At 46.0% G+C, this 9,392-nt stretch overlaps 1 protein-coding gene across 3 annotated transcripts; it reads right to left on the reverse strand.

The window, feature by feature from the left end:
* Positions 1-2,747: 2,747 nt before the first annotated feature.
* Positions 2,748-9,132, reverse strand: LOC139925858 (EF-hand and coiled-coil domain-containing protein 1). Of its 3 annotated transcripts, none has more exons than XM_078283715.1 (9): positions 8,362-9,132; positions 7,247-7,673; positions 6,939-7,073; positions 6,281-6,360; positions 5,704-5,878; positions 5,216-5,369; positions 4,194-4,307; positions 3,179-3,248; positions 2,748-3,052 (listed from the first exon to the last, which is right to left on the reverse strand). In XM_078283715.1, the coding sequence occupies exons 1-9, from the start codon at positions 8,966-8,968 to the stop codon at positions 2,880-2,882; spliced, it is 1,935 nt and encodes a 644-aa protein (XP_078139841.1). In that variant the 5' UTR covers positions 8,969-9,132; the 3' UTR covers positions 2,748-2,879. The 3 variants fall into 3 exon arrangements, with proteins under 3 accessions (XP_078139841.1, XP_078139840.1, XP_071773462.2); XM_078283714.1 differs by having other exon boundaries at positions 4,194-4,340; XM_071917361.2 differs by having other exon boundaries at positions 2,748-3,063; positions 4,194-4,340.
* Positions 9,133-9,392: the final 260 nt, after the last annotated feature.

Raw genomic sequence — 9,392 nt, forward strand, 5'->3', positions numbered from 1 at the left:
ATCCTTTAAAAAAAATGTTACGTGTAGGTCTGACTGATTATGTGATGATTTTTAAGCGGAAGAGATGTGTCGATTCTGTGAGATTTTACATTTAAAATGGTGATTTTTTTTTGTCCTTTCTTTTTCCTTTCCCTAATCTTTTTAACTTTTCAGTTTTGTTTTATGTCATGGATTTAAGCAAGCAACCACTGTAAGATGAAGCAACTTTAAAAGCGCTGGTCATATGCAGAGTACTGTAATCTACAAAATGGGCACCAGAGGGCGCCACTGTGATGCAGGAGTTCACTCGACTGTAAAACTTCTCTGTGCATCTCTGTGTCCTCTGGATTCAAAACCACGTATACCCACACTGTTGTTTTGTTTTTCTCTCCTTTTCTACAACCTGTGGCTTGTATCGTGTTGTAAAGGTTGCATCCCCACATCGGTTCACTCTCCGCCTGTATCCTCCACTGCTATCTTACTGACCAGGTGCCGGCGTTCTGCCTCTAAGTCAATGGAAAGTTGTGAATACTTCTGTGGGGGCAAGCAACGCTTTGTCTATTTATTTTTAGATGCACACAAAGCAAATTGTACATACGATATTTATTCTATAAATAAGGTTGTTTATTTTATCATTTCATTTTTGGCTCAGTTTCTTTGTCACCGTGTTTTTTTGTTTTTTTGTAATTGTCTTTTTTCTCTTCTCTTCTGTTATTTTTTTTTTTGTTCCTTTTTTTTTTTTTTGTCTTTTTGTTGCAATGGGCCAGTAGAGCTTTTTGGCGCTAGATTGGCAGCGAGGCTAATGAATAGCATGGCGCCTAATACCAGTCTCGAAAAAAACAACAAAAAAAAACGTACACACCTCACACACACACACGCACACACACCCTATCTCGCATAGGGAAAACCATACTCAGAAGACATAGAATGGCCTTAACCTATCAGAGCCAGGCTCAACTCAGAGTAACCAATCAGGAGCTAGGCTCACCACAGAGTAGCGTCTCTATAATTAGCTTTGATTAATACAAGATGTACAGTAGATTGATTATGATGTTGTAATGTAATAATGACTTTATAAGGTGCAGCCATGGAGTGGGGGGGGGGGGGGGGGCTGCAGAGGCCAGGACCTTCTGTTCACATGAATTTGCAAAAATGCCCCATCAACAGAAGGCTTTGACTATGAGCCATGGTTTGTAAAGTGACTCCAAGGTTGATAAAAACGTCAGAGGGATTAGATGCACGGGGGGCGTCGGAAAAGTCTGGAATCGAGAACTGCCAATTTGTGATCAAAAGAAGTAGGATCTGAACCCTCGCTTCCATTTGGAAACCCTGGAAAACAAGTGCAACAAGACAAAATACACTTGTGTCACTTCTCCCTACGATTCCAGACTCTTCCCACGCCCCGTAGAACCAAGACAACACCCAGCCTTTCCCACCCGTAGCCCGCCTTCTGCCTTGTTAACCTCAGTGCTTCCGACCCCCGAGCCCCTGAACCCGCAGGGAACCTCAGCCCGACGCTCAGGCTGAACAACCTGTCGCAGTAGCAGTACAGCGCTTTATGACTTCCTGCCCATCGCGGCTCTGGATTCATAGAAACTGACGTGCGGTCCCACTCTGGGCCGAGGTCTTTGCGTTCCCTGTGTGTTCCCCCTTGTAAAAGCCCTCCCTCTGTGAGGCCGGAGGAAGGCTCTCTCCCTGCAGGACTTTGTAAATTGCTGGAAATAAAGGACTATATTATTTCATACCATTCCTCTGTGGCGCTGTGTGTTTTTGTGGGTTCTTTTGTTTCTGCACTCATCAGCCACGAGTCACTTCTTCTTCTCTCGTTTTAGGATGTTGGTACATCAGAAGCAGGGATGTAGTGGAGGGGAAACCCACCTAAACTCAGGTTACTCAACTTTTTTTAAATTAATAGTGTAGTAATTAGTGTCAAACTGATGGAAGTTATAGGATAGAGTCTGCTAAGGGAAAGATCATGAATGAATTATTTTCTGAAAATATTGATTGATAATAAATATAATTGAACTACATTTATATCAAAGCATTGGTGTGCATGAAGTGAAGAAAAATTTTGGTTCAGATCCCAAGACCTCAAGTTATACTTTTGATCAAAAATTAGGAATTAAATCTATTTTAAGTAGGCCCTGGCATAACATCACATTAGCTGGTGGCACTACATGTAGTCAAACCATTAGTTTCACTCCTTTAAATACTCGTTTGATGGTAGTTTTGATTAAATTGGAATCATAGCAGATTTTTCAATAGTAACCCTCAAACTATATATAATTAAATAATTAAGAATGTAATCATTTTGACAGATATTTTAACAGCATCTTCAGTTTTTGCAGCCCTGTCTGTTTCCCCTCTTTTTGTTCTCTCAATACAAAGACAAACATCCATGTTCAGGCCTTAATACTCAACTTTGAGAGGTTATCAGTGTGTCACAGTACTGCAGTGTTGCTTGGATGATATTAAACCACCGCAAATTGCTGAGTTAGGAGCTGGTTGATCCACTAATAGTGTGTAGACACATTATAATTTGTGTGTCAAGGTGCAACAGTGAGTTTCTGAAGTCATTCTCTCTCTTTGCATGGACACCATGTAACACACAGCGTCTGTGAAATATGACTTTGACCCTGAGCAGAAGACTTAGCTTGCACATGACCGAGCTCCAACTCTTAGGCAGAGAGTCATGAGATTGGAAAAAAAAGCATTTAATCGCTAAAATTAAATAAATACCGCATAGAACACTAGTAGATTCAATCAAGTAAATAAAATTAATCTTTAAATACATTAAACAGGTTTACAAATCTGGGATACACATGTGGGCCAAAGATAAATACAGTTGATTTGCCTGTGCAGGATACAGTGTCAAGCTACAGTACAGGATAAGTGCCATGTTAGTAGATGGAGGGTGGATCTGTCAGCAGGAGATGAGCAGAGGGCCTGAAGACGACGGCAGGCGTTTCTCCCCCTTCTCTCCTCCTCCTCCTCCTCCCCCATCGTCCCCTCCGTCCTGAAGGAGATCGCTGGAGGACAGCTGGACGCAGAGGGCCTCGGCGACCTGGAGGACCTGGGACGGACCTCGAGGGGGGGGAAAGCGGGAAAAAAATAAGACGGAGAAGAAGAGGAAGCCAAACAGTGTTCCAGTCCGTGCAGAACATTTCGGGGGATGGGAGGGATTGTAGAGGAGGCCTACCATGTCCACTCCGACTGCACATGTCCAGAGCGTCCATCAGGATCTTCCCCAGAGCCCTACGGGATACATTCTGCAGGGAGAGAGAGAGAGAGAGAGAAAGAGAGGGAGAGAAAGAGAGAGAGACTTTTTGATGTTCTTTAATGAGACATCTCGCAACAAAACAGAGAAAAAAGGACCTAAACCCTCCATGCACACAGACACACAAGCAAAAATAATATCTACAGTGCCGACAAACAGGTCAGACTCCCAAAACATTCATCAATAAGACAATATCGTTTTTTTAATTAACATGTAATCTACCATAAAATGTGCCAAGACCACCTCCAGCAGTTTCTGATACTGAGAAATAGAGATGTTGGACGTCAGCATAAACACTAGATGGCACTGAAGAGGTGAATTTGTATGATTGAGGTGAAGAGTGGAACTGTGAGTGTGTGTGTGTGTGTATTGTGTGTGTGTAGACATTTTGTATTCACATGCCCCTTCTACTTTGCAAGAAAAAGCAGCGCTGCACTGTCTGTAGCTTGATTTGAATACCCAGCCCAGAAGGGTGCTTCTATTCCACAGCTTCCCTAACCAACTTAACACCAACTACAATATTTTTGCAGGGTCTTATCCTCCAACTGCACTGAACTCCACTGTATCGCTTGAGACAGAGCCACTGGATGCAGTTTACCTCAGTGCCTTGTGTGTTATTACACACTCACCATTGTGATTGCTAGCAAAACGTTAGCTGATCTTTAACAAAGAGAATGGAAATGCATCATATTACATTGATCTATAAGGCTCCCTGTTCCTCACATCTCTACTGTGTTTTAAATCCAGTAATTATGCCACCAGATCACAGGACTGCCTTGATTTAAATACTGAACCAGACTGGTTTCTGATACTATTGCGTATTTGCTTTTCTGTCAGTCTTATGAATTTTTGTTGTTGTCAGGTCTTTCTCGGAAACCTACCTGAATAAATACAAAGACGATTAGACAAAAGTCAAAAAAAGAATGTGTGTGTGTACCTTGTTGCGTAGCTGCAGCAGGAGTGTGAGGGCATCTGTGAGCTTCTCCTCCAGCAGAGAGAGATGCATCCTCTTCTTCTCCTCCAGCAGAGAGAGATGCATCCTCTTCTTCTCCTCCAGCCTCGCCTCCCGCTCCGCCTCAGGCCTCTGGCAAACAGGAGCAAGAACGGATGGACGTCAGAGAAAGTAAAAGTCTATTCGAGTCCATTTCACTTTGATAAGAAATGGTGGAAAAGTTGTGTTTCTCTGGGGTGGAAGTGTTCTCTCTACTTTGACTTGATCCAGTAAAAGGACGACAAGAAGACCGATCGAGGAAACTGACTGATCCTCATTTGAGAAGTGAAGAGAGGATGATGGTGTGACAGACAGGTAACTGAGTAATGAATACTAAATTACTTTTTTTTTTAGTAAAGAGCCCAACACTGTTGATAATTATGAAAATCACGTTGTCTTTTGTACTGTACTGCACAAACTTTTAGTATATTTCATGACCCTGGGTTGCCAAGAATAAACCAGTTAACAGACTAGTCCTCCCCGTCTCTTTTACTGAGCAAGAGTAGGTTACTTCTAATACAGGGGAAAGAAATTATGATCCCAATACTAATATGTGTGATGTTCTTTGTTGCTGTTCGAGCCCAGAGTTTGCCCAGAGATGACGAAAACCAAAAGTGAAAGGAGTAAGGTTGGAGTTTTAGTTCTACAAACTAAGAGCTGCTCTGGAGGAAGAAATAATCTCATTGGTTGAGTTGAACCTCAATGGGCGGAGCCAAAGAACCACCAGTTTTCAGCTGGTAGCGAGAGCACTCAGCTTCATATTAGCTTCTTCCTCTCTTACCACTTGTCTTTTAACTGGGCTTTAGACTAACATTAGGCTACTTTGCCAGCTAAGCTAACCATTAGGTAAGACAATGATGTTCCCTTGCTAGCTAGCTATCCAGTAGCAATCTGAGTTAAGACCAGAATTCTCCCTGCATATAGAAAGCCAGTGATAACTTCACCTTCTCCCTCTCCCTCTCTCTCACCTGTTCCAGTTCAAAGCCTCTGTTGCCTTCTGGGTGGTTTTGGGTTTGACCTTTTCGGCTACAGCGCCCCCTGCTGTCCTTAGAAGTGCAGATGAGGTTTTTATCATGTAGATGACTCTGAGAGAGAAGATGGTGGACCACGGGGTTCTGACATCTGGAAGAAGAGGAAGAGGAGTTAGAGGTGTGTGTGTGTGTGCGTGTGTGTGTGTATTTCCATGCTGAGGTGGTCTAAATGTCCTCACAAGGATAGAAAAATTAGAAAAATCTTCCAATGTGAGGACATTTTGCTGGTTCTCACTTCTATGTTGGGCAATTTTAGGATTAGGATTTGGGTTTATGGCTGAGATTAGATTTAGGATTTGGTTTACGTTAGGCTAAGAGTTAACTTTAGGCATGTAGAGGTTAGGAAATGAATGTAGTCAGTGGAACGTCCTCACAAGTAAGTGGTAATACAAATGTGTGTGTATGTGTGTTTGATGTTAGCTAACCCTTTGCCACAGCCGTGCAGTCGATTGATGAGCTTCTTCACCTCCAGCAGGCAGCACTGTCCCTCCTCCCTCCTCCTCCTCACCTCCTCCTGCTCCTCCCTCCCCCTCCCCCTTTCCTCCTCTTCTTCGTCAGAGGCAGCTCTTCCCTCTACTGCTCTTTGCAGACACTCTGCATCTGGAAAACAGTGGAAATAGTTGCATAAGTGCCCAAAGCGGTTAAGAAGGTCTAGTGGGTAAGACTCCACACCTGTCTAGGATTGGTGTTAAAAGAAATGCACCTAGTGAAGTGATAAACTGTGACTTCATATAAATATGAAATGTCTGATTGATATCAACAGAGTGATTCAACCATTGTTTGGAATCAATAGAAGAAGAACTGGCTAGTTAGCATGAGCAGCGATAGCCATCATGGCTGAATAAACAAAGAAAAGAGCGCCACAGTGCCATGCTAATAAAGGATATAAATATGGCAGTGCTACTGTAGATACATTTAAAGCTGACATACTTGGCCTAGTTTAGAGACAGCTAATCTGATCTCTGTCTGGTTCAGGGATTTATCAGTTTTCCTGTCACTCACCTGTTCTGCTACAGGTGTCATCTGCTCCCATTGGGTGGTTGGGTTGATGGGCGGGGTCAGGGATGCAGGTGCAGCGGGATCTGAGGGTGGTAAAGGTGGGACATACCTCAAATTCCATGGCAATCAGCTAATACTGTAGACTGTAGACTGCATCTCTGCGACTCTCTCTTTTTGCATGTGTGTGTGTGTGTGTGTGTGTATTATTGAATGCCTGTAGCTCCATTAGCAGGTTCTGGCCTGTCTACTGAAGCCAAGCCCTGCTCCACTCTGTTAGCAGGCAGCGAGACCGTTTATGTAATACACCCAGCTTCACTCTGGCTGTTGCACATCATGATACAGTAGCAGGGTAGAGTAGCTGTTAAGGAGACCATCCTATAACAGGCTGGTCACAGGTCAAAGGTCACAGGTTTCATCCCTGCAACACCCAAGTCTTTGTTGGTGTGTTGTTGAAAATAAACCCCAACTGCTTTTACCTCCACTGCCTTATTCAGATCAAGTGTAACTTGTGTAACTTAACCTGTGGACTTCAGCGCATTGAATTTCAAATCAGTAGGGCAGAGAGGCAAATGCTGTGTAAATGCATGCACAAACACACCCATGCACCTTCCACCATGCACCCAAGAACACACACACACACACATTCGCAGTGTCTGTGTACCTGTACTGGTGCAGTTCAGTCTCCAGCTGGGCGATCCTGGTCTGGAGCTGTGGGACAGACTGGGCCTGTTCCTGGATCAGCCGAACTCTCTGCAACCCCAGCCTCAGAGCCTCCCTGGCCTCCTCCGCTCGCCTCCTGATCAGCAACCAATATCATCAATCCCTCCTTTTAATGTCTATCTATCCCTCCATTCAACCATCAATCCCTCCCTTCATCCATTCCAAGCGCGCATAACAATTTTGACCTATAAAATGACAGTCAACTTTAAAAATTCACAATAACAAAGAATAACTCCAATCATAACTGACCTGATCTGAGCGTTCTCCTTCCGCAGCGCAGACTCCACCCCCTCCAGCCTGCGCGCCTCCTGATAGGCCCTGCACAGCTCCTCCTCCAGCCGCCGATTGAACTTGATGGCCTCCTCCAGCTGTCCGTCACGCGAGGAGCGGATCAGCTTCAGCTCCCTGAGCAGGGGGTCCCTGATGTCCCGCCTCCTGGCCGCCCTCCTCGCCCCGTCTCCCCCTAGTTGTCCCTTCATTCTGTTTGTTGCTACCAGTTTCCCCAGTATGAGGGAGCTGGAAGACACTGTGGCGTTGAAGCCGGAGGGAGCGGGGCGGCTGTGGTTCCTCTCCCGTCGGAGCGCCACCTCCAGGGCCAGGCAGCGAGCATCGCTCCCCTGCAGCGCACAGCGGAGGTCCTCCACCAACTCCCTCAGAGCTGCTGCCTCCTCTGGAGCTGGAGGAGAGGAGAGGAATGAGAGAAGAAGAGAAAAGAGAAGAGATGAGGAGAGGAGAGGAGACAGGAGGAGAGGAGAGGAATGAGAGAAGAGAAAAGAGAAGAGATGAGGATAGGAGACAGGAGGAGAGGAGAGGAGAGGAATGAGAGAAGAAGAGAAAAGAGAAGAGGCGAGGAGAGGAGAGGAGCAGTTAAACGTGTTGAAGTGAAACCATCCCATTAGGTTATGGATCAATTCTATTCATTTCTCAACAGATCATCTGTCCTCTATAGATGGACAGTACTGGAGTCATCCAGCAGTGGGGGCCACCCTCCCTGACTATATAGAGCAGGTATCATAGATCAGGGGTTCCCAATCTATTTCATATCAAGAACCCCCCAAATAGATTCACATTAAAGCCAGGATCCCAATTTGACTGCATCCCAAAAGGAGCCCCATCTGACAAGACCTTTGTTGGATATCACTTGGCACAGAATTGCATAATTGTCTATAACAGAGGAAATCCTTAGACATTATCTCATTGTGATAACCAGGGAGTGAAATAGTAGTGAAATTAAACTATGCCTCATTTAGCTGGGAATCACCTGGAAACGCTTCAAGGACCGCTGATGGCACCCGGACCCCACTTTGGGAACCTCTTACGTGCAATAACATTATGCAGCATAGAAAGACAATGCACTAAAATACCTGTCTCGTGGTCTTCTGCACCGGTCCGAGCTTTAATCGATCTGTTAACGGGCCCGGTCTGGTCCCTCGTCAGGTCGAAACTGACACACTTCCTCCGCCGGGCGCGCGGCCACCGGAGCCGAATCTGGCGCTCCACCAGCTCCGTCTCTTCGGTAACGGGCAAGCGCCAGGCACTCTCCCCGGTGCCTTTACGCGCGCTGCGCACACGGAAATACCCACAGAGCCGGGAATGGAAGTCTTTAAAGGACAGCGCAGAAGGAAGCCCCGAATACACATCCCTGAACTCATCCTCTTCTCCTTCTTCTTTCTCTCCATCTCCCGTTCCTCCTCTCCTCCTCTCTCCCTCCTCCTCTCCGGCGAGCCCCAGCACGGCGCAGAGCGAAGTGAAATCCTCCGCCGACACCGTATCGTCCCGGTTGGGGTAGGCCAGGTGGTGGAAGACCTCCTGCAGGTATTGGTCTATTCCGGTGGCTAGGACGACGATTTCGTTCTCCACGCCGGGATCGGGGCAGTGGTGGTGGGCCAGGGCGCTCCGCAGCCACTCGCTTTTACGCGCTGCCCGCGGACAGGGCTGGACGCACGGCAGAGCCACCGCACCTCGGTCCATCGTAAAAGTGGTTTTCTTTAAGATGTTACCAAGTTTATAAAAACAGATTCGGTGTTCCAAGTTAGTACCGGATGTAATTTACAGCCGAATGACGCAGAGTCATACCCAGGAAACCTCACCTTCGTTCCTCAAGCCATCAAGTCAGGACCGGCATCTGATCTCCTCTGGTGAAAAAAGCCCCAATTAAGGACGCGCGCTCCCGACTCCACCCTTTTGCGCTCTGACAGCGGCCGTGTGCGCGTGCGTCTGTGACTGTGCCAGAAAAATGCTTTTCACATTATCCAGCATGGGCGTCATTTGGGTATTTTGATCTCCGCTATAAAGGAGATAAACCATCAAGCAAAAGATGCCACAAAACAGTCTGTGAGCCATGTCTTTCATTTCACATTTAGGGAAGCATTCAAGACCAATGTTCCCTGTAAGC

This window comes from Centroberyx gerrardi, chromosome 5 (assembly GCF_048128805.1).
Source record: "Centroberyx gerrardi isolate f3 chromosome 5, fCenGer3.hap1.cur.20231027, whole genome shotgun sequence".
NCBI classification, from domain to species: Eukaryota; Metazoa; Chordata; class Actinopteri; order Beryciformes; family Berycidae; genus Centroberyx; species Centroberyx gerrardi.

Bases quoted from the DNA above. Each gene is read 5' to 3' on its own strand.
- LOC139925858 (XM_078283714.1), bottom strand. From the start codon at position 8,968: ATGGACCGAGGTGCGGTGGCTCTGCCGTGCGTCCAGCCCTGTCCGCGG. The intron at 5,879-6,280 runs GTGAGTGACAGG...ACTGTTTTCCAG, and splicing joins TGACACCTGTAGCAGAACAG to ATGCAGAGTGTCTGCAAAGA. The intron at 3,053-3,178 runs GTAGGCCTCCTC...GGTCCGTCCCAG, and splicing joins GTGCAGTCGGAGTGGACATG to GTCCTCCAGGTCGCCGAGGC.